Source organism: Notothenia rossii, assembly GCF_949606895.1.
Source record: "Notothenia rossii genome assembly, chromosome: 8".
NCBI lineage: Eukaryota > Metazoa > Chordata > Actinopteri > Perciformes > Nototheniidae > Notothenia > Notothenia rossii.
Window position 1 is genome coordinate 59,680,598 of NC_136906.1, and position 25,245 is coordinate 59,705,842.

Below are 25,245 nucleotides of genomic sequence, written 5' to 3' on the forward strand. Positions count from 1 at the left end.
AATCAACCCTAGGGTATAATTTGGAGAAGGATATTGATACCATTCTTATGTCTGTACTGTGTGTGAGTATGTTGATAAAGCCAGTCAGCTTAGCTACGTTTAGCTTAGCTTAAAGACTGGAAACGGGGAAAACAGCTAGATTTGTTCTGTCCAAAAGTGACAAATCGCTTACCAACACCTCTAAAGATCACCAATCAACACTTTATATATTGTTTTTATATAACAATATATTGTAAGGACAAAAACCAAAGTGTAAAACTAATGTTTTTTTTCTTACCGGTTTCACTGTATACTAGCTAAGGTGTATCCTGCACACAATTAAAACAAGTTTTAGCAATTTTGTGTAAGATTTAAGAAAAGAGAAATAACATTAGTTAATCAGTTTATGAGATTTAGAATTGCCAATAGACTGAGTGTTGTACCATCGTCTTTATGCTATTCTACCTATGCTAAGCTACATGGCTGCTGCGGTACCTACATATTTATTTTTGAAATTAGAGGGGTGGAATTTTTTTTCTCATCCAACTTTAATCGAGTGATTTGGTGTTAGACATAGGATTACATCATATTTTGTCCGATAAAATATAATCCAATACAACAAAGTGAAACCCTAAACAAACCATGGAACTGATTTGCCCTTGTGATACAATGTCAGCGTTTAAGGCCTAGAAAAACGGTTTTGCATTACCTTGTCCAGGTGTTACTTCTGTGTCCAATCCCTGCTTTGCACTGCTAGCATGCTATGCTAACGAATGAGCACAGGAGGCCCTGCTTGAATGTGTTCTATCTTGGCAAGAAAGTGGTTTCCTGTCCTTGGAGTTGTTTTGCACAATGTTAGATACGAGGTACCTGAGGTGAATGGATGCTACAATGTGTCTTGGTGCATAAATGACACACTCTTGTACTCACAGCTTGTCGGGACGTCTGGTGGGCTGAATAATTTAAGACACGGGGGGCCAACTCAGGTAGATCCAGGTATCCATAATGCATGGCTGACAACTGCTGTGTGAGTGCAACTGTATAATGATGAACTGTCTGCAGGTTAACACAATACCTTGATGGGGGTTTGATTAATAAAACGTGGCTTCTAATAATCAGTAACACTGGTAATGAAAACACAAGTGTACTCCAGTGGGTAATGGAGGCAACAGAGCATCCTGATTAATTTGGCTCTTATGCTTTACTCTACTTAATAATGTGTGTGTGAATGCTAGCAGGTGGAATACAAGGAATTAGTCGCCTCAGTGGACATATTGCCTAACTTCCTGTGTTATGAAACTGGCCGAGTGAAACTTGCTCTGCCTGAAGGAAACAATAGCCTCTTATCGCTGGCTGGAATGTTGACCCTCCAAACCAGCTTGACTGAAGGATTTGACTCTAGTAAAAAGAGAGGGGAGGGAGTTAACATGTCCCACGGTGAAAAAATGAAGTGCTTGCATAGCAAAGGTGAAAACAATGTGAGAATAACCGGTGTGTTCGACGGTCATACCCAAACATGAGCAGGCGCATTCAAGTACACTATGTGTAAGTCTTTTCTCCCCTTCGGATTTCCCATGTCTTTCATCCGTTACTTATCTGCATTAGCTCACTGAAGGGTGAGGCACTCTGTGGCTCTCCCTACATGCTCACTTCCACCTTATCATTAACATGTAAATGCCCGGTGTGATTCTTACAATGGAATGATTCATATGACACTGCATCCTTTTAATGAAGGCTGATTGAACTCACTTTGTGAGCGTGTGCTGCAGTCAGGTCCGATTTGAATGAAGAAGGAAAGGGAAAGTAAGATGGATTGGAACGGTGTATACTTTGCTACAATATGGAGCTTTCCCTTCTCACAAGTCACCCAATGTGGTTCACAATCTTGCACTTACATTTTTGATACCTCAACTCCACTAAAGATACTTTTATTTTGCCCATTTAAATAAGCATAACATTGGTGATGGCTTGTGCCACCCACCCAACGCTTATCTAAAGCCAGTTGAGTAGTACTTGAAATGTTTTGGCTCTATGAAACCTGATGTACTTATATAATTCTGTTTTCTTCAAGTTTGTATCTTCCTGGTCGAATGCACTTATTGTAAGTCGCTTTGGATAAAAGCGTCAGCTAAATGCAATGTAATGTATAACCTTGTGACGTTACAGAGACTCTATCTATATTTTATACTCTCCATTGTTTATAGTGTTCTTCACTACAGTGTCATTTATGCTTTTAGGGCATGTCTTACCTGTAATTGAAAGGTCTCTTAAAGGCAACCAGGGAAGAGGCAAAGCTAACGCTAACCCTTCCTGACTCCCACCCTTCGTCCACATATGGTCACTTCTGGATCCAAAAAAACAAGATGGTGATGGATGAACAACATTTCAGTTGCATGCTGTGTAGATCCAGCTAGTCCTAGTAGATTAAGTAAGATGAGAAAAAATGTAAGGTCAAGATCACAGGACACTCTGATTTATCGGATTCTGTATTCCGATAAATTATGGAGTGCTGCCATCCTCTCTACCCTTTTGTCAAGGCGGCATCACCCCTGCCCCTCATAACTCAGGGAGGAAACGATGCGTGGCGTCCACAGCTTCTCCCTGTCACTTCCAAGAACATTGTGATGGATGTATAAACTAAGGAGCTAGCCAAGAAGACTGCAGAGGGCCAACGGTCCCCAGCTGTCTGGCAAACAAATAGCTTTGTCGGTCTCAGCGGTCAAGGTCAACTGAGGAAAGGTCGTAAAGACGGAAACTGTAATGTTTTTCAGATGCTGGAAACCGTGTCGGAGGAATATTTCCGACCGTACTAAGACTCCTTACTGCGTTGACATATGTTTTCATTTCATGGATTGTGTGTTTATGTCACGCCTCCAGATGTGACATTTAGGGCCTCAGCTTGCTGATGGACACAAAGCCTGGAGAAATGATAAAAAGATGTTCGTAAAGGTACAGCATTGAGGGCATGAATATGAAAACCCGGAGGATAGATCAAGAATTGCCATGGGAAGGATTGTGAAAGGTTAGAGAAACACTAGCGGGATTCGGCGAGGAGGGGGAATATCAAAGAGAGAGAAGACAAGGGGAATGCTGATTGTATCTTTGTGTGTGTGCAAACTGTGTGTGAGTGATAGAGAAAGAGATAACACAGAGGCAGAAAACACTAGTGCGTGGCATGAAAAATGTCATGAGGAACAGTGGTGGTGCCATGTTCCTGCATCTGTAGGCAGGATACCACCTTCAGGAACCAGTGGTCTTTGGCTGCTAATGGAAAAAAACAGAGGAACTGTGTCCCTGCATAATGTCTCTCGATGACGGCACAACGTTATGTAGCCCAGCACAAGAAATGGCAATTTTTGGAGCAAGCCTCAACAATTTCAAAATCAGCTTTGCAAATGAAGTACGTGGATACAGCGTCACATCGACAATGAGTGCCGGTGTCAGTGTAGGAGGAGTAGGAGATGGAAGAACCTATGGATCCTTAATAAATCATCACCAAGGCTCTCAATATAGTAGAGCCTGAGCCACATGTATAAATATATATATATTTATATATATATATATATATATTGTGATGTTGAGGGTTATCATAGATACATTGGCTGTATATGTTTTAGGGCTGGATATTGGCACGGATTGCATTGAAAGTACAACAACTGTCCAGATTGATTCTTATCTGTTTAGTAAAAAACAAATGGCAATGCATTGCATCAAGAATTTGTCCTTAGAAATTCTTCTCCATCACAAGTGAGCTACAGTGTTTTCTGCCATTGTTAACACATTTCTTGGATTAAAAAAGTAGTGCATAAAGGACTTTCTGTATAGCAAAACCGCAAAAATTTGGCTTATCTATGCATTTTTGGGCTTACGTGAGCAAAACAGGTTGAGCCGGAATAACAACAGACCTGCAACACCTGTAAGGGACTGTCAATGCCAGATGCTTGAACTAAGTACAGGGCACCCACATCGCTTAGAGCAGTGGTTACTAACCTGGGGGGTGCCAAAAATCGCAGGGGGTGCACCAGGCCTCAGATGATTTGAGGCCTAATATCATATTTAGACTTTTTTATTTTTTATTTTTTTTTACTTTTATTTTTTTTTAACATATTGTTACACAATACATGATTGTATACATTACAATAAACGTATAAAAAAATACTTCCAACAGGAGTAATTTGGCGGGGCTCTCGGAGAAAAAGGTTGGGAACCCCTGGCTTAGAGCACACTAATTAATCTGCACTGTATGTGTTGACAGGACATCAGCGTGGATATGTTAAAGACAGCTGGCTAGCTAGCGTTAGCTACCAGGCAGGGACTGACTAAATAATGTAGAATCTGCAATCGGTCCATGGCTTGAAATCTCGTAGATGGAGTCTTTCGTCAACTAACAAAAACTAAGGGCAGTGACAATACATAACTCGATCATATCCGTCAATCTGGATCGATATATATTGATGCAATGATCGATGATTCCAATAATATCGATGTAAAAGGGAAAACATGGGGGCTTACCTTCAAAAGTACACCAACTGTTTAAAAGTAGTACAATTTTTTTAAAGAAGAGAGTTGGTTCGTTTTTTTGTTAAATGTCTGGAAGAGCCCAATAATACTATTTTCAAATCATGTCATGCTTCTTTGAGAGTTGATATTAATGTAAAGGATTGTGTTAAAAAACGTTTATGATAGTTTGTTTCAAATCATCACAGGCCCCTGAAACAGATTGTGATTTCGGGAAATATAGTATATCTTTGTCCAAAGTAGATAATATATGCATTGTATTGCTGATGTTATCACATTTGGATTTTATTTTCGGTTTTGGATTACATTTTTTGCTGTGAAGCTAAATAATTTTTGTGTGTTTGTTTTTTGCTCAGCAGTGCAACCCAGGTGACCTTCGTGCCCTGAGGAAGGGAATGACCCTCTACCACTCAGAGTCCCAGCTATCCTCACTGCCCCAACGCCAGGACGCAATGCACATGGTCAGTACCCAGAAGGCCAACTCGCAAATACACACTCACACACATAGTCACAAATGTACGCGTGTATGCACATTGACACACACACACACACACACACACACACACACACACACACACACACACACACACACACACACACACACACACACACACACATACACATACACATACACATACACATACACATACACATACACACACACACACACACACACACACACCTAATTGTAGGGTGCCTCCACAGTGGAATAAAGTAAAGTCAGCTCTAATCCACTTTACTTTTAACTCCAATTATACCTCCACAGGCGACCTCACGCTCTCTTACACATGACAGGAAGTGAAGCGCACACATACGCAGGAAGAAAAAGAGTGGAGTGTAAGGAGGTAGGGAGTGAGGGGGAGGTTACAGAGAGGAAGGAGGGAGACTAAGACAGCGAGAAAATAACAGAAAATAAAGAGGAGTCAGCCTTCTCTTGTCTTCCTCTCATATCCTGTCCCCTTTCTCCTCCCCCGGGGTCTGTTTGCACTGAATCCCACTATGAAAGTAATAATCCTCCACAATCCAGTGCCACCCCTGACCCAGCCAGTGTCCGGGGAGGAGAGGCTGGGTAATTGTTTTCTGACTGCTTAGGGGAGGTCAGAGCAGGGCTACACCACTAACCAGAGGACTAAATATTTGCGTGTAAAAATCAATATTTTGTTTTAATCACAGGCCCAGTGTGAGGTCACAGGCTGAGTGCGTTGGCACCTTTTTAAGCTTGTGGTTCAAAACTGCCTCTTCACGGAGGTTCACTAATGTCCATAAAACCGTGACCCTGCGAGAGGTCTCTCCCTGCAGGGCGATGGATTTAAACTGCAAATTATTTTGATGGTTGTCCCCCCGCATTTAATTTCACAGTGTGGAAGACATACAAGGTCATGATATTGACTCGAGGTGTGAATTTCTGGTCCTTGCTGACATGACATTGAATGCCGCTCTGGAACTGTTTTTCTTGCTGTTGAAACAAGCTGAACTAGATAACAGAGCTGACGTCAGCTGCTAACAATATAAAAACATATAAATATAGTTTAATGGTATAAACTAGCGAGATTTAAAACTATATTTCACAAAATAGATTATATACCTCCAAGTACGGAACATAATGCTAACTTCAAACGAAATGACAAAAGGTCTGTTATTTGGCTATTTTTCCCGCTAACTTTAGGCGGCCTGAGTTTTCTAACTCTTGGAAAAGCATAGCTCTCCGTATTCATAAACAAATTCAAATGTCATATTTACATCGACAAAATCTTAACAGCAAGTATTTTCGATGAGAATATTGATACATATAATAAATAAAGGTAAATATAAACCTTCAGCCAGCGGTTAGCTTAGCTAGCTGCAAATGTTTCAAAATGGATCTGAAAGCTCCTTTATATCTTACTTACTGCTACTACTACATAATGGTACAAAGCCAAAGTACACAAGATTACAAATAGGTTTTAGTGGGGGATAAATGCAGGACTATTTATTAGCGTTGCCACGAGGTTGCTGGGCTACCAGAATAGACTAGCAAGCACAGAATAAGATACTATTGTTGCTATTGAGACAATTTATTCTTGCGATTCGTGCGGTTCTTGTCCCCTCCTCATGATGTCTTTCTTGTCGTGACATTTCCGCAGAGACACACTAATGTTGAGTTGTATGGTAATCGATAGCCTGCTCTCTAATGCAGCCCCAATTTCATCTTCGTGTGAGAGAAGGCCCTTGTTGGGAGATGGAGAGGGAGAGAAATAAGAGATGAGAGTTGTGGGAGACTGAAACGGCACAACTTCAGTGAGCTGGACTCGTCGTTGTGTGTACCCTTCCTAATCTATCAGCTCATCCTTTCGATTTAGTCCTTTGTCTCACTCAGGCCCAGTTTCTGGTCAGTGATTGTTCATGACGGTGTCAGATAGAAAGAAAAGAAGAGGAGAAAAGATGGATAGAGAAAGGAAGCGGGCAGCATGCGTGATTCTCACAAACACTCGGCAGTCGGCTCTGATTCTCTATTCTCCAACCACAAACCATCGATTCTGACAGCATTTGTTTTCCCTCCTCATCATCCAAGGCCTAAATCAGGCCTGTTTATGCAACCGAGCCATCCCCGACTGTACATCCATATGAACAGTAAACATGGCCCGGAGCTGCCTGTGTCTCCGCGCTGTCCAAATCGGTTTCCCTGCTGAGCTCCAGCACAGAAATAAACAACAAAAAAATCTGGCCCTGATTGCCGCCAGGAAGTGTTTACACATTTCAAATAATAGCCACAGTAGAGAGCATCAAAAGAAGGCGACAGTAATGATTTACATAAATGTCTTTGCTTGACTTCAAAGTCCAGTGGAAAATGAGCAGTATGGAAAATTAAGCTGTCACTTTGTTGCTGTGACCTTTTAACAAGAAGTAACTCATTTCACTCAGAGGGAGATGTTTGTTTTAAATGTACTCATAAACGCGGACTTAACCTTGATTACACATTGACAGTTTGATTGTGAGGATGTGCACGTAGAACTCCATATTTCTCAAGGAACTTGCCAGTGGTTTTGCATGTTTTATCCTGCAGACAGTTTTTCCATCTAAGATTTTTGGTTAATGTTCACCTGTCAGTCAGCCACTTCTTTTGAAACTCAAAAATAAAAATAAGTTAATGTTTACGTTTTTTTCTTCTGCATAATGATGCTTTTGCAAGTGGGATCAAACCATGAGATATTTATGTAACACCAGTAGTGAAAAACATACTATAATACTTGTATTACAGTACTGTTTATAAAAGCAGTTATACCACACAGTAAAACCATTTTTTTTTCAAATTAAAGTCCTGCATTCAAAATCTGACAGCAAATGCATTTTTAACAGTATAAAGTATGCAGCAGCCCTACATATCCCTCGTCAATGTTGAATTGGATAAATGAAAATATGTTAAAATAGTGTCCTATTATTACTGATGGATGTTCTAGCTTGTAAAATATTAACAATTTCCTATACAGTAATGCAGTTTAATATATAATTGCATCATATTGAAAAATGATTTTATCATGATTTAATCATTTCTGAAAACCAGAGCCCAGTCTGCTCTGATTGGCTAGCTTGCCGGCTCTGTTGTGATTGGTCAACCTCGGAGAGATGTCCCGCCCCTTAGCCAATCACTTGCAATGTGTTGGAGTACCAGCCAATAGAAGTGCGAGTGTTGCATAGTGATGTCACTACATTGCTGAAGTAAACAAAGGAGTCCAATGGAGGCGTTTCAGGCAGGGGGGGAGAGTGTGGGAGAGAAACTCCCTCTGGAGGGAAACTTTGGGATTTTAGTCTTTGCTGACCATTTACATGCACACAAATCTATATAACACACTACAGGAAATAGATAATAAGGCCTCTTTAATATATCAAAGAGAAATGTAATTAGACATATGTTCAGGGCCGCCCCTCCCTACAGGCCAGTCACGCAGGCTGCATGGGGCCCCGCCTCGCGCAGGGGGCCCCGCCTTGCACAGGGGGCCCCGCCTTGCACAGGGGGCCCCGCCCAGAGGGCCTCAGCTGCTGTGCGCAGTTCTCCGCGCACCCCCCGCTGACACGCGAGAGTGAGAGGTGACAAGGGGAGCTCGTCTATAACCCGACACCGTTGCAATGAATCGACATCTGACCAATCACGGCTTTGATACGGCCACTAGTGCAGGTGAAGAGATGTCGGTGAAAAGACAGTTTCAGCCCGGCGCAAGCAAGAGGGAAAAAACCAAAACATGAAGAAACTAGAGCATCACTCGAAGGTGGGTAGGTATTGTATGAGTCAAATGTACAACTTGTGAATGTTGTATAAGTCAAATTGCCAATTGCCATATTAAAATATCAGCTGCAATTCACGACATGAAGAAGGCAGTCTCTGCATAGCATATAGGCTAATGGAGATGCAGTTATTTCCAGCATTCTTTATTTAACATTCATTCAAGTATTTTATGGCTTGTATCTGCTAATGTACAGGAGGAAGAGTGATAAACTGTCTGTCTAGTTGCCTTACATAACAGTTCAAGTTTACAGCCTAAAAAACTGCCTTTTATTCATTTTATGTCAATTCGCACATTTCATGGTGATGCTCAGCCTCTCCCCTTAACTCCTAACAGTCATCATCATGTCAACCACAACACAGCCTCATCATCTTCACGGGTTGGCCAGGGGCGGCCCTGTATAGGTTGCACATATTTTGAAAACTCTTTCTGTGGTGCAGAAACTTTGAGCCTGCTGCAGAACGGCAACATTTTGAATACAAAGAACAGCAAATTAATATTAACCTTTTTATTTTGTCCATGATTTTGAAATCAAAGCTCATGAATGCAATACCTTATGGCAGGCGAATCTCATCTCCATATTATTAGGGCTTGTTTGACTTTTCTTTTTGACCTAAAAACAAAAGAGCAGAACCACAGCTTTTTTTCCTCACAGTTCAAGCATATTGATTCCCCAGCTGGAAAAAAAGTGTCATCAAACAGTTGCTCTCATAACCCATGAGAGCAACAAATCAACTTCTCTTTTGTGATTGTTGTGATAGGAATAGACTGTTGGGAAGTTTCCACCAAACATCCCTTTTGGCCTCAGTGGGATTATTATTTTATCTCTGTGCCTTTCGGTTGTGTGGGCTCATTCTGGCACCTAAAAAGGGGACAGCGGGTGCGGAGGGATCTGACAAACGCATCAGCAGCAAGCAGAGAACTGAACCCTGGCTAACAGAGCCACAGAGCTGTGTCTAATGCAGGGCCCCGATGCCAGGTTACAGTGAATAGTGCCATTGTGTGTCCCGGAGATCTCTGTGTCCCTCTAACAGAGAGCCACTGTCTGGAACTAACCGGGGGGGTTGGGATGAGTGGAGCTGCCCCCGGGTCCTCTTGCCTGGCTGGCTGCTCCCATCACAGCGGGTTAACATCACACTGTGCAGGTAGCAGACCTGGCTGCGAGTCGATGCGTAGTGAAAGGGAAGATAAACACAAGGGGAGGACAGGTGATATGAACTGGGATGAAAGGGATGACATTTTCACTGCTGCAGTAAAGAAATCCCTCGTGGTAAATCAGAACCAAACGCCCACTGAGAAGGAGAGAGGGGTTTATTTTCTGTTTTGGAGCTTCACAAATAAAGTGGTGCTCAATTTTGGGACAATACTGGAGTTGGACCTGTCCACCAGAAGTTCTTGCTTTAAAGGTCCCATGTCATGCTTTTCCGGTTATTACCCATCCCATTGTGTGTTATGAAGCTTTTTCTGCATGTAAACGGTCTCCAGAGTCACAAACCCTCAAAGTACACCCTGTAGCGAGTAAAACTCACAGAAAATACCTGTCTATGCTGCCCCAGAACGCCTCTTTGGAGATTTTTCTTTTTCGAATCTTTTCTTCCTGGGTATGGTGAAACTGTGGCCCGCTAGTGGAGCCTCGCAGATGGGGGTGCTGCAGCCCCCTCAGCACCCCCCTTCCCGCGTCCATTCGCGATGTCTCGCTGTCTCGCAGACCCCACGCAGCGAGCAGCAAATTAACCCAGCTCACACTGTCCGCTCCTCGCAGCAGCGAGCCGTGCAACGTCCCGCCAACACGGCACCCAGACCCCACGCAGCATTCTCATCTGTTTGTCATTACTGGTGTGACTGGTTGCTAACAAACGTCATTGGGGGCAGGAGCTCCAACAAGCCGTTTAGGACAGAGTGAATACACATGCTATACAGAGATGCTATATGAAAAACCAATGTGAGTTTGGAAAATTGAACAATGTAAATCTATTCTAGTAGACCTCAACAATGGAATTAGGATCAGCAGAAATGGCCATGTCATGGGACCTTTAAATCTTTGTCACCTCTTATTGCTGTGCACTGAAAGAAATGAAAAACAATCCTAATTTTCTTCCTCCCTCTCCCCCCCCCCAGGGTACCGGGCGTCTCCCCACCAGTGAGTCCTCTCCCGCCACAGGTTACCTGTCCTGCGCCCAGAAGCCTGAAGCAGTGGTCCATGCCATGAAGGTACATACATAACATTTTAGGGTGATTGTTGCTAGGATTTTTCTTTTTTCACCATCACCATCCCACTAGTCGAAAGCCCTGTTCCATGTTGATTTCAGCCCCACTTATTGCTGTGTAATATCATTTTGTTTATTGGAAAATGAACACTTCTACATCCCATGCTACATTGAATAAAATGTAGCTTTTTTGCTTATCTCCTTAGTGAAAGAAGACATCTGTTTACTTTCACACAACTTATTCAGTATCAGCTTTGTCACATGACTAATGACTAATCTGTCATTTCTCCCCCAGGTGCTGGAGGTCCACGAGAACTTGGACAAGCAGGTCCCCGAGGACTACGAGGACGACCTCAGTGAGAAAGAGAAGGCCATTGTGCGAGAGATGTGCAACGTAAGTGCAACACTTCACAATGTTCCAGCTCTTTCTGTGCCTCTGTCCCTCAGTTACACAGTTCTCCTCTGCTGGGTGCAAATCAGGTCAGGTTTTGAGCTGCTTTCACTAATGAGGGAGCCTCGTGTGGACTCATTTGGTTTGGAATGACATGCAGCAGTGTCCTGGGCACTCTTGCTTTTCTTTCTATCTATCTCTCCATCTCCCCCCCCCCTCCCTCCATCACCCCTGCTCCGAAGCCAACTCTTAACTGGAAGCCGTGAGTAAAGGCTCGTCGTTGAGCTGTCAGAGCAATTAAACTGGAGCGGCGGGGGGAAAAAATAACTCCCCCCTCCATTCTTCCTCTCTTCATCTCCCTCCATCTTTCTCTATGGGTGCTGAAAGGCCCGACCCGGGATAAAAAAGGTCTGCTGATTAGAGAGAAAAAAGGCTATCTGGGCCCTGCAGAGGTATGTGACAGGCCAGGAATCTGGGGTGCATTACAATAGTACCTCTGTAATATCAGTAGGGTCCCCCGGGGGGCCCCCACTCACTGGCAGAGAGATCTCACAGAGATAGAGGACAGAGATACTGAAATATGTGTGTGTGTGCAGCTCAAAGTCAAACTGCAAGCATTTGAAGAGTTCACTCTAGAGAAAGACAGTCCTTTTTTTTTTTTTTTCCTAGCCTTACTCTTTCAGTGTCTGTTTCTCCCACTCTTCCTCTCTCAACGTCTCCCTACTCTTCGTGTTGCAGGTGGTGTGGAGAAAGCTGGGTGATGCAGCAGGATCAAAGCTGTCCATCAGACAGCACCTCTCTGGGAACCAGTTCAAAGGGCCGCTGTAGCATGGCAACAGAAAGAGAATGAGAGAGAGAGATTTACAGTACTCACCTGAAAACACCTGCGCCTACACAACCCATCATGCCGTGCTCCCCTACTGCCTACAGAACCCAGCATTCCTCCGACAGACGCTCTCTATTGACTGGCTCAGATAGCTACCTGTTAGCATGTTATCCACATGCACAACTGTCTTTATCTTAGAGCTTATGAAGCGTCTGCAGCTAGTTTCACCGATTTTCTTCGTTGATTTGAAGGCCACACAACGATCTCTCTCTGAAGAACGAAACAATTGTGTTGATGGCTTTTACAGAGCATAGCTGTGCTACATTAAGCTAACGATAAGACATGGTTTCAAGCACAGACAAAAAAGTGTCTAGCCATGGATGTGAAGGCAACACGATTGCGGTATCTTCAGATACATTTTGATAGTACCTCTTTTAGCGACCCCCTAGCTCCTGTCACATGTATTGCCCCCCCCCCCTAGTGGTCAATGAGTATAACTAGCATTAGCATTCTAAAGTGTTAACTAATGTGAAACCCACTGTGACCTAGCGCCTTGTGCTCATAAGACAAGTCTATGGATTATAACGTCTAGAGATCACTGTTAACTTGTGTATTATATGTATAAAACCATAGCACTACTTTCATTGTTATTGTTGATTTTACTTTTATCTTTTTTTGTATTCTAGCGTGGCCATGTGATCAATAATTTTAGTTGGAAAAGCATACACAACCAGACCTTTTAAACAGGGTTTTCTTTTGGTAAAAAAACAACAACTCCTCTTTTAACTTCTTCTTTTAGTTCTTCTCCAGATGTATTGCTGTAATTCCATCTCTCTGTATTGGAAATGTATCAAGGCCATTCTGAATCAGACCATCCCCTCGGGCTAATTTTCTTACTCTGTAAAAATGAACTAAAACTGTATGCTGTTTGCATGCTCGACAATCATTTTCTCAGGTTGGGAGGGCTACAGCTTTACCTGTGTGTGTGTGTGTGTGTGTGTGTGTGTGTGTGTGTGTGTGTGTGTGTGTGTGTGTGTGTGTGTGTGTGTGTGTGTGTGTGTGTGTGTGTGTGTGTGTGTGTGTGTGTGTGTGTGTGTGTGTGTGTGTGTGTGTGTGTGTGTGTGTGTGTGTGTGGAGAGACTGAATGTTTCTCTTGCAGCTGTAGCATCTGCCTGTGAATCCTCTTCTTCTCTATTGAACCCTGGTTACAACTCGGTTGAAGACTGCTGAAGGCATTTGCTGAATCCATAACCTTGTCCCATTATTAAAAAATGTCAAGGCCAAATATTAAACCCTAAGTTTAGTTTGGACGGCATTATTGGAATGCTCCTAATTACTTGTTTATTATTTTATATCTCAGTAGATGAAAGAAAACGTTTTCTTGAGCTCAGTCCTTTTCTGTGGATTCAGCAGGTGTGTTTATGCGGCGCATGTTTCTTAAAATTTTTTTTTATTAGAATATGAGATAAGTCTTCCCTTAGATGTCTCCTGAAAAAAAAACTAACATTTAAAAACAAGTATTTCTTGATGTCATAATGAACAAACGCTGTTTATCAAAGTATTTATTGCAAGGTGTCAGATAGAGATGGGAGAGCAATCAATAACTGAACAGTCATATTTTAAATGTATCAGATTTACTCAAAGTTATTTGATAGATACGTTTAGTGACTGCCAGGTCGGGCTCTCCCATCTCTAGTGTTATTTGTTCCAAATTAGAACATTTTGAGGCTGTCCGCCATGCTCCTCTCAAGCAACGGGGTCTAAAATAAATCAAAGTATGGTTTTTTAAAAGTGTCCTTTTTTCTAGGAGCTGATTTAAAGCCATGATGCAATTTTGAATACTTTATTAATGGCATTTGACTTGAAATGTGCCACATTTTGTCCTGCATGGTATTTTGATTTGGAACCCAACTGTATTTTTTTAAACATCTATAGTGTTTCTGCCTATATGCTAAAACCACAGTACAGAATCCTAGAATCTACAGAGTAAATGTTGATTCCTGTAGTAACTAGCATGGCTGTAACTTGTTTTTATGAATTTCACTGATGAGATGAATATTTGGCAGGTGAAAGGAAGACATGAAATAGGCCACTTTTAGACAAATTTGGGAGAAAATAAACGAAGTTGGTTAAAGAAACTGTGAAGTGCTGTCTTTTCTTTGATGAAGCGTGTGTTCTTAGACTGCCCTCTGCTGGTTCAGTACTGTAAGTGAAAATGCTGCAGCATACGTTACTCACCTTTTCTGAAATGTTCGACAAACTATACTATGACATGTTTACTCTTGAACTTTTTGACATAATGTAAATTGTTCTGATAATTTCGACATACTATAATATGCCTCGTTTTTTATATAGCCTACAATGTCATTTTTTAAAATCATATTTTCGACATACAATATTGTCGTTTATCATATTTTGTTTACCATGCTGTCATTATTTGGCATATTTTCGACATACTATACCATGTCTTTTTTTCTGATCTTTTCAACGTATGCTAGGTGTTTTCTTCTCACATGCATTACATACCATACCTTGTCGTGTTTTCTCATATTTCGACATACTATACTATGTTGTTTTTTTCAGATATTTTCAGTAAAAGTTGAGTTAGCTAATACTTATGGTAAAATGTAGCTTAAAGTAATATATATTTGGATGCATATTAGTTTTATGAAAAATGTTCTAAAATATATCCACTCTACAATTAGCTTTCATATTTTCAGCTACTTTCAGTTTATGGACTACATATAACAGTGGTGCAGATTAAGGGGTATTTGAGCTCAACTGACAATGTAGCAATACAATACATGCAGTACATAATACACATCCAGTTACAATTTAATGATCCATACCTTTTGAACTAATACAGATTGAAAACACACTACTCAGGTCTAAGTAGGAAAGCAGGTCTTTATTTTCGTAAGTGCCACTTAGACAAAACAAAGCTGCGTGCAGGATACAGAAAAGAGAAGCCTGACTAAGGCACATATGGATTGGAACTCTAAAAGAAAATGTATATGTACAAATATAACTTTGACTGTCCAGTGTTAGACATGATTAGTTAGATGACTGTTGTATTTATTTCACGTAGTACTGTCTGCAGTGCAGATTCATAACAAAAATAGACAGGAAATGAGTTGCAGTGGCATAAGTTGACATGAAAGTGTTTTCACAGAAATGTAGTATGACAATAGAGCGTTTGAATATTGATGAACGTGTCAGTTCTCTTTATTTACCTACTGCATGTACAGCCTTCTCAAGTTGTCTCAGCAAAACAATAGGAATGTTGAGTAAAACAAAAACAGATTGCTGCAAAATAGACACTTTAATGACTGGAAATTTGGAGAACCAAAATCAGGGTGATACAATAAAGATGCAAATATAAGACCTTTGATCTACGCAAAAAGTATAAACTGTACATTTCATCACTCCACCATTAATGAATGAGCATGTCTGACAAAACTAAACTCAGGGTGCTAATATTCCAGTACAATAACATGTGTGAACAGTTTTCATTACAAGCTCCTGGAACTAGGCCTCACTTTTCCTTTTGAGTGTATTTGTTATTAAGCCTTCATTAAGAACAACAAAAGTCGTACAGAAAGCGGTCAGGCTCTCCCTCTCTGTGTCCCTGCTGCGTAACACAAGTTCCCGTTGTTAAAATCTCCAGCTGTGGCTCTTCACAGATTCAGTTCACGGACCGTGTTTCACTCTCATCTCATCCACCCACCGTGATGAGGGGGCATGGGCACCTGAGACTGTCCTGGGGGTGGAGGGTAGCCACCAGGAGGGAGACCTATAACCTGAGGGGGAACGTGGCCTGGAGGCATGCGTGGAGGCGGGTAGCTGTTGTAGCCTGGCGGCGGGTAAGCCGGCGCCAAGTTGGGCGGCGGGTAGTTGGAGGGAGGAAGGCCTGGAGGTGGTGCGGCAGGATAGACGTGATACGGTGGTATGGGGGGAGCATAGTTGGGAGGCATCTGGGGGTAGGAGGGGCCTTCCGTCTTCATCATGGACTGCAGGCTCTGGTAGCCTTCTCCGGACATGTAGGAGCTGGTGGTGGACATGATGTAGTTGGAGGGTGGAGGTGGAGGAGGGCGGTGGGGTAATGGAGGGGGCTTGTGTGGAGGTGGAGCGTGCGGGAGAGGAGGAGCGACTTCGTTTATTGGTTCTGCTTCCGTGGGAGGGGCTGGAAGCGGGGCTTTGCGATCTAAGTGAGTGGACAAGGAGAAAACAACTTCAAAGTTTGGCATCTTTTCTGTAAAAAAAACACTGCTACTTATTCCAAAATAACCTTTCCTTTCCCAGACTGCCACACGGGAGGTCTCATTACTGGGCTCAAGCACTAATCAGATTGGGCTGAGGCTAGGAGTATGCGTGTGTTGGGAAACAGAGTGGCTGGTTATGCAAGCAGACTGAAAAGACTCAAATCTTTAAAAAGGGGTTGCTTTCTAAGCTGGGGGCCCAGGCAGGGGGTCCCAGCTGCTCATTAAGGCTCTATGATGGGACACGCAAACAGACAGCGGGGTGTTGGGAAGAAGCCAGCACGTACACTATGGTGCTGAGCCTATATTTGCATACTTCTGTGCTTACATTGGCTATTTTGAGGGCATAAGTGTGTCTAAATGCAAGGTATAGCAAAATGCAGAAAACTGAGGGTGGAACGCTGGACAACCTTATATGATTTCAGACAGCGCTGTGTTCGAAGGGAAGTATCCCAAATGAGACACAGGATAACCAACCCAAAACACTCCAAATTCCTCCATAACTAGACATACAATAGGAAGATAAGCAGTACTTTACCTGGAGGAGGCTGCGATGTAGGCAGAGGGGGCATGGGGCTCTCCAGTCGAGGAATCTTTGATCCAACTTGTTCTGTGAATTAAAAGATACCCGTTAAAAACATGTTAAACTTTAGTGATTTCATAGGAAACTCTGTTGCAGGCTTTACTATTAGTAAATCCTTAAAAAAAATACTAATCCTGGCATTTGGAATCAACAGCATGCATCTGTTATGTTGCCATTTTTTAAATCTTAATTGAAGTCAGGTGAATTAGCAAACCTAGATTGAAGGATTTTAGTGGATAAACACATGAGAAGGATTCAGCCTGGCTGAGGTTTAACAAGTCTTACCTGGAGGCTTTGGTTCATCTTTTGGAGATGTCTGAAAACACAAAAACATTAAAAACATGAATCCAAATACTCAGTAACCACTTGGGAATGTACCATTTTTTTTTTTAACATTAAGCTATTAGATATTTTATGATGCTAGCAAGCACATTTTTGTAACTGTATGCAGTGATTCTTCAAAATACATTCAGTGATAAAATTAGTATTTGTTCATAACCCGAAACCCTCTTTAATGGTCACACATGCAGAGCACATAGCACACGCAGTGAAATGTGTTCTCGGCTTTTTACCCATCCTAGTACCAGGGGCAGTGGGCAGCTATTCTACAGTGCTCGGGGAGCAATGGTGAGTGGGGGGGGGGTTATCCGGGCACCACGGCAGGGTCCAGGAGGTGAACTGGGACCTCTCCAAGTAGCAGTCCACACTCCGTATCTAAAGTCTGTACGGGGACTTGAACCAGCAACCCTAGGGCTCCCGTTGAATTAATAAAAAACTGTCTTTCAAAATGGCAATTATTATTTGTCTACGTCTTGATGGAGTGTTAAGTGAATGTCAATAAATTATATGATCATTTATTTTGTAATGACTTGAAGTATTTAACTATAAAATGGTAAGAGATGTAAGAGAATTGCAGCATTGTAATGTCCTTAATATTAGGTACAGCACTAGGTTACATTTTGAGTTAGGTTTTGTTGAATGTAAATGTTTGAATAAAGTTTAACAAGAGCAAATAAACATATACAAAAATCTAAATCAGGGGACTTGCCATTGGCCTTTGTCTTGAGAAATGCAATTGGAGCGTATACTCACATGTGAGCGTTTAAGCTGGCGTGCGGGGCTGCCTCCCGGAGGAGAAGTCTTCTTTGGTGGTGGTGGGGGGGGAGGGACGGGGGCTGGTGGCAGTCCCTGTGGGATTGGAGGGATCTGGGGAGCGGCTGCCCTCTCCTTCTCCTGGATGGGCTGAGGGATGGGCTTGTTTCCCTGGGAGTACAGATCCAGGATCTGGTGGCAAATGTCTGGGAAGACAAGGACGTTTTTTGGTTGAGACAATTCTGCAAAAGGATGAAGCTGAATATCGCAGGAGATGCAGGAAGTGTCATGATGAATACCTTCAAGCAGCTCCACAGGGACGTCCTGCACAAACATTTCCCACCATCGCCGTGACGACTGCTTGGCGGTCCACTCCTGGATGTCGAACTTACAGAGGCGCCCCGCCAGGTACATGACAGCCACCGCGATGATCTCTGGTTCCCACTGCAGGGACAGCATGGTGCACAGGCTGCCAGGGACACAAGGGATACTGTTCAGTCTTCTCTCCTCACAATACAAGACATCACCCTGTTTTCTCATTCTATATTCCTTGTGTCTTTAAAACAGATAACAGGGCCTTAAATGACCATTCGTTTACAAAAGATCAGATAGGCCGACCCTTGATGCTGCTGCTGCTGCTGCATGGTCATTTATAGTAAGTGTAAGACGAGAATCTTCCAGTTATATCAGACTGTATCTAAAGAATAAATAGTAACCCAAAGCGAAGATGAAATGCAAGTTGCGAAGCTGGTCAGTCTAACAGAGCAGTGATGTCAAGACATTTCTCTAGGGAGAAGACACTATGTGGAAACAGGTCCTAATACAAAGAGAGGTTCCATGCCAACGGCTCACCTGTCGTTGACAAAGGTCCATGCCATTTGAAGCACCTTGCACACCTTATTCTTGTCCCCTTTAACAAGGAGAAAGAGACTATCAGTTTTCCAAATGTCTAAATGTAATAATGTATTACTCTCCGTGGATCATTCTTTTTCTATGTCACCTTTGAGTTGCTTGACGTAGCGCAGCAGGAACATGTAAGGGTGCTCCACCTGCAGGTCAAATTTGATCGTCTGGAGCAGAATTCTCTCCAGCACCATCACCTCTTCCTGTTGAAACAAACACCAACTACTTTAAATATCCTGAATGGCAAAAACACAACAGGCTCAAGCAGGGGGGCTAATGGCTAACTCACTCAATAGCCTTTCACCTAGACTCGTGTTTTTCCAACTCTGACCCACGGGCATGACTGTAGTTTTTTTAGGACAATGTAGTCTACTCCTTTTTTTCAAATCAAATTTGACTTAAGTGTATTAAAACGAAAGCATACTGCGAGCTGTTGGCTGCCCTTGAGAAAAATATATACAAGAAATACTGCAAATATTCGTACTGTAGAAGATAATGAAAAACACATTTAGATATGAATAATAAGAAAAAATGGGTCATTCCAATATGGAAGGTACAATAGGTCCTAATCAAATGAAATCTTATTGAAATTCCTAGTTTGTATGTTTTTAACTATGCTTCTATGATTGAGAAATTATTGGGTTGAGAAGGTTCAAAAGGTTCTTTACTTAACATTTAATATTTAATACCTTCTTTAGCTTTCCAAGATGGAGAGCTGCCTACATTACAGTGTATCCCTTTGCACTCATTATATTAAAAAAGGTCTCATGTAAGCAGTCAGTCAAAAGGCAAGTTATATAAATAACACCTTCGGGTCGTCTCCAAATTGAGCAAACTGCACATCGTTCAGCAAGCTGCGGGCAGTTTTAATGATATCTTTACACTTCTTGGGGGTTTCCTCCACTTTCCCCGCCAGGAAAAGGCAGCATGCACCAGTGACCTGTTGGGACACAAATCACAACATTAATCCACCGTACTTGGTCCATTTTTAAAGAAGAGGAAAATCTAACAAAATAAAAATGTTTGAACTTACATATCTAGGGAACTGCTTGAAGGAGTGAAACATGTAGAAGCGGTGGAAATATATGATGCCAGTTGCCAGTGTGTCATAATGTCTGCAAATGAAAGTCAAGGATATCACGAAAACCAGTCAGTTATTTGTAAGATAAAATCTTCCACAGCTATGTAAAATCATTTCAGACAAATGATAGATCACTTTGAATGTGGCATTATGATCATTAGATATCATAACCCGTTGTTTTGATTACAAAATGTTAATGCAAATCAAGTTGAAGTGGAGAGGAAAGTGTCTTTAGTTTGATCATTTCTTCAAGGTTTTTCCACATTCAGATAAATCAAATCAAGGATACAAGCCAAGTCTGGTCCCCACGTCAAAAATGAAGCGGGCTCCTTCCCTCCGATACCGGGCCTCTGTCCCCGGGTCCAGGCCTTCAGACTGGGAAGGGCTGTGGACTAAATCTTTCTTGTCCCAGTACCAGCATGGCTTGATGTGGTCCAGAATTATTTGGCCTGAAAAGTTCTCCTTGAATTCCTTCATGAGCTGAGGAGAGGCAACGGAGGATGGACCCGCTGCACCTGACTGAATGCATAAAACACTGCAGTTATAAAACACCATTTACAGGAAACAGTGCTCAATCATACTAATAATGCTGGTGTATTTGGTAAACTGTCAGACAGACTAAAGTCATAACTATAACAATAAACACTACCACTGGAATAGCATGATCATTTCTGTATCTATCTATGCCCTGTACTTCTATCTGAAATACATAGATACGAGTGTTGTGTTAAGAACAAACTGTAAACACCATGAAACTTAATACAAGCTGAGATTTTAAGATGTATACTCAGTGGTGAAGACCCACATGTTATACTTCAGTAAAAGTATTAATACCAGAGTAGAAATACTCTATTAGAGGAAAAAGTATTAGCATCCACTATTGTAGCAAAAGTAAAATAACGTATGCAGAATTACATTATAATAATGTAAAAATGTATGTAATTGCCCCTATTGTAAAGGTGCATCTAACTTTAAAGAGTTTTGTTCTGCCAGGTTTCTTTAATCATTATTGTACATCATAATCTATTGTTAGTTGTTTAATTTTTTTAATTTATTTAAAGGGGACCTATTATGCAAAATCCACTTCTTCATGTCTCTTCTACATCAACATGTGTCCCCTCTGTGAAAGGGATTCTGAAAGTTTCAGGAAAAAAGATTTGCTCACTTTTTGTCCTGATCCATTTATATAAAAACCGGCCTGAGAATGAGCTGATCAGATTTTGGACCCGTGGGTGTTTCTCAATCTCGAGTACGCTTGCTTGGAAGCACATGTCTTCCGAGCGTCTTGCTTCAGAAGCGAGGCAAGAATACTTCCTGGCATTCGGAAAACAAAGAGTGGAACAGGCTAGCAAGTGTGCGTCATATGAGAGGCCCCGCCTTACATTTTCCGCCACAGATTTGGGGAAATTGGTCCGTGCGCAAAGCATTGTGGGGATTTTAAGACTGCGGAGTCTACACATGTGCAGCCTCGACATTTCTCCAAACGAAGTACGCCGGGCTAGGTAGAATTCCAAGTATGCTGGACATTGGAACAGTACTTCGGCGGCACTCAATGACGTAGTATTCTTGAAATAGTGGCTCTGGACTGGAGCAGCTTTACTCGACATTGAGAAACACCCCATATCACCTGAATCTCCTCCTAGAGCACCATTGAGTTCTTTTTAACCAAATATCTCTCAGAGGGGCGTGGGGAGGGGCTCCTTATTTTCATCTAAAGTAACAGACAGAGAATCAGCACTTTGGAAACAGGTCTGAAACAGAGGGGTTTATGGGATGCTGCAATGATCTGTTTGGTGTTTGGAGCCAAACACTTCAGAGAAATGTTTTGTATATATATCTGAGACCTATAATATATTGATGAAAAACAGTATAATAGGGGACCTTTAAATGGATTTCTTTTTATGTTTTTGTTTATTTATTTGTTAATGTAATTGTTTATTAATCATATGAACATGCAAAGTAACTAGTAACTTAATATGTCAGATAAATGTAGAGTAGAAGTATAGAATACAATAGTAAAGTACAGGTACCTCAAAGTTGTACGTAAAGTACTTGAGTAAATATACTTAGTTACTTTCCACCACTGGGTATACTTTAACTAATTGTAAATAGCTTAAAACATTTCTGCATAGTCAGTCAAAACTATGCAAATAAGGAATGGGTTACATTTGCTGACCTGTATTTTCCTCATGTCCAGTTTCTGTAGATGCTAATTAAATAGCTGCTTACAGTTTAACAATCCTAAAGTTAGAAAAGCAAAAGAACACGTTTGACATTATGGTTGGCATTGCTCTTCTCATCCCATTCATTAAGTAATCATGTGACATGATTAACACACTCATATGGGTTCAAAACAACGAAGAATAACCTGAATTAGCATAACAAAAATGCTAACAGCTCACTAGCATTTAATCATGTTAACCGAGCTATGGCTAATGGGAACTAAAGTTGGCTGCGTGGAACTAACATCACCAAATAACAACTAATGTGTTGTTATCGGTATATTATATATGGGCTAAATTGTAGGCCAGTAACGTCAGCTAAAGACACAGACAAGGTTAATTATTAAATTGTAAAATAAAAACAGTTGAGAAATAGCATTATGCCAGACAGGTGATAATCTTCGCTAGCATCATCGGCTAGCAAACTTGTTTTACTCGCGGTCTTAACACCGCCGAGGCGAGGAGGACTGTGCTCCATCGAAACTAGCCATAATTCTGTTGTCATTTGAAACGTTTCTTACCTTTAACATGTAGCCGTTGGAATAAATCAACCAAATCAGACCGCTGTGTTAATAAATAATAGTTATTCAAAAGAGTATGGCTAACAAGTGATCCACAACAGCCCCCATTGTAACAAGGGCACCGCCATTATGGAGTACGTCAGAGATACAATTCTGAATGACGTCATGACGCAGGATATCTGACACACGTGTGCTGTGGCTGTATTTTGGATTAGACTTTTCTTTCCTGAATCTTATGTTCAACGCTCTGTAAACTACTTTTTTCTGTTAGAAAAAAAATAATACAACAATACATAGGCTACTTGGAAGTATACAAGTGTTCTTGTTAACATGATGAAAATATGTTATCCCCAAACTATCCACTAGAGGGAGACAATTTATCACTTTTGGACTTTGGCAGCCAGGACTGTAAGTTTTTCACATGCAAATAATGATTTGAAAAGCTGACTTAATTGAACAAGTATTACAATGTCTTAAAATGCCTGACAATTATTCAAATCACAAACTCAAACAACATGGATTCAATATGTTTGAAAAGTTAAAGGTAATATATTGGATGTGCAATAAATTGGGTATAAATTCATAAATGTGCCACTAAATATTGTTTTAAATATTGAAAATGCTATAATAATTGTTATAACACCCATATGTAGTACTGACAAACGGATGGTAAAAGGATGGTCAAATAAGTAACAGGTAGTAGGATTAAAGAAGAATATTTTACAAAAGGAGCGGCACTACAAATATTTCAACATCAAACATAAAATGCCTATTTATTTTATATAAGGAAAGTATATTACTGCACTATAATTATTTATTTCATTATGTACTATGCCTTTCAATCTTATGTTATGTTATTATGTTAGGCTTTGTAAGGTAGGCTATCTGTTAAAAGTTTTCGGGGTCAGCAGTTTGCTATGCTCTTTAAATACATAATTAGTAGCCCCCTTTTTTACAACTTTTAAAAAAATCTTCATGAATTAAATAAATCTGACTTTTTAATCATTTCCGAAGTCCATGGTGCCATGTGCTGGAGTAAATGAGACTCAAGACATACCATACATATTTTTTGTATAATATCTTAAAAACACATTTTCATTTTTTTTTGTCATTCTAGAAATCTAGAGCTTGACTGAGAGTTTAGAGAAACACAAGAAAATATTCCTTAATTACAGATGATATGTTACAGCTAATTGTGACGATGAATTAAACTCTTTGTTGAATAAAAGAGCAATAATTACACCCCTTTATCAATATGTCAAGCTAAAACTATTGTAATCCTTTAAATGCATATGGGATATGGCTATAAAATGCATACAACCAATGGTGAGTCTACAGAGAAACTAGCAGTGCAGTGCAATGATTTTGTAAAAAAAAATGATTTAATGATTGCAATGAATTATGTTTTTCACACACTTCACTCTTTTAGACCTGGTACAAGATCTCATGTAACCATCACGGCCTTTGTTTTTTTTCAAATGTTCCAGCGAAAGAGTGCAAGTAACATCTTGTGCCCTCTCCATTCCCCTCCCAGCCTCTCTTCTGAGGACAGCCAGCATTGAATCATTTACTCGGTCCAAATTAAAATTGGGAATCTACATGCATTATATATTCAACCGTGCTCGGACAAATCCTCTTAACTGTGGGAGAAATTGTCAGGATGTGTCCTGTAGAAAAGTAAGATCCTTGTCTGGTTGTATTGCCCGTAGCAAGGGAGCATCTCAATCTGTCACTCAAGGTCCACACACATGCAAACCAACCACAGTAAATCAGCCTATGAATAATATATAATTGTACTTTCTTTATTAATATTAAACATTGCATAATGAAGCACCGACTATAAGCAAATCCCAGAGCAATATTCATATTACCATGAGCTGTCCTGGAGTGGACCTTTCATTGTTTATGTGATGAAACACATCAAAAAGGGCTGCCACTTAACCTCAACATTTAATCCTCTCTTTGTTCTTAAAACTGCATTATACTGAGCGTAGTTCTTTCCCCTTTCGCATATGTTGTCCTATTTTAAGACATTAATGCAATTTAAGTATTCTTTAGAGAGTAAACAGATGGGAGAGGCATGAAAAATGGAAGATAAAAGGATGTGACGAAGGTTGTGACCCAGAAGTTGCATTCACTGTCCACTGATGTGCAAGAACTCCCCGTCAACTTTGTCCCTGGGCGCATTTTTAACATAAATTATAAGTGGAATCTTAAAACCCGGGTCATTTTGGGGAAAAATACCTAAAACGCTGACACAATGTCCCTTGTTCCTTTGGACAAAACTTCCATCTCAGCCTGGTCTCTCGTGTATGTATTGCCCTGAGGTGTGTTCAGGTATCTCCCAGCTCTGGCACTTTACCACACACGAGATGCATGTCTCCTTAGAGGCAACACTTTGGAC

At 41.1% G+C, this 25,245-nt stretch overlaps 2 protein-coding genes across 6 annotated transcripts in view; one reads left to right on the forward strand and one right to left on the reverse strand.

Annotated features, from left to right (window-relative positions):
* ccdc85cb (coiled-coil domain containing 85C, b) overlaps positions 1 to 14,318 on the forward strand; it is a 50,205-nt gene extending 35,887 nt beyond the window's left edge. For 2 of the 4 annotated variants that reach the window (XM_079644657.1, XM_079644659.1), the window contains 4 exons: positions 4,854 to 4,958; positions 10,875 to 10,967; positions 11,259 to 11,357; positions 12,093 to 14,318. In XM_079644657.1, the coding sequence (XP_079500783.1) occupies positions 4,854 to 4,958; positions 10,875 to 10,967; positions 11,259 to 11,357; positions 12,093 to 12,182 (387 nt within the window). In that variant the 3' untranslated portion in view covers positions 12,183 to 14,318. The remainder of the gene's footprint in view (positions 1 to 4,853; positions 4,959 to 10,874; positions 10,968 to 11,258; positions 11,358 to 12,092) is intronic. The other 2 variants (XM_079644658.1, XM_079644660.1) reach the window with 1 other exon arrangement.
* Positions 14,319 to 15,069: 751 nt separating this feature from the next.
* ccnk (cyclin K) lies at positions 15,070 to 22,998 on the reverse strand. 2 transcript variants are annotated; one of them, XM_079645013.1, is made up of 12 exons: positions 22,842 to 22,998; positions 22,275 to 22,339; positions 20,388 to 20,617; positions 20,051 to 20,132; positions 19,826 to 19,957; positions 19,115 to 19,220; positions 18,967 to 19,024; positions 18,414 to 18,583; positions 18,115 to 18,320; positions 17,308 to 17,338; positions 16,978 to 17,049; positions 15,070 to 16,384 (listed from the first exon to the last, which is right to left on the reverse strand). In XM_079645013.1, exons 2-12 carry the CDS (start codon positions 22,287 to 22,289, stop codon positions 15,891 to 15,893), a joined length of 1,596 nt encoding a protein of 531 aa, XP_079501139.1. In that variant the 5' UTR covers positions 22,290 to 22,339; positions 22,842 to 22,998; the 3' UTR covers positions 15,070 to 15,890. The 2 variants fall into 2 exon arrangements, with proteins under 2 accessions (XP_079501139.1, XP_079501140.1); XM_079645014.1 differs by lacking the exon at positions 22,275 to 22,339 and having other exon boundaries at positions 22,842 to 22,991.
* Positions 22,999 to 25,245: the final 2,247 nt, after the last annotated feature.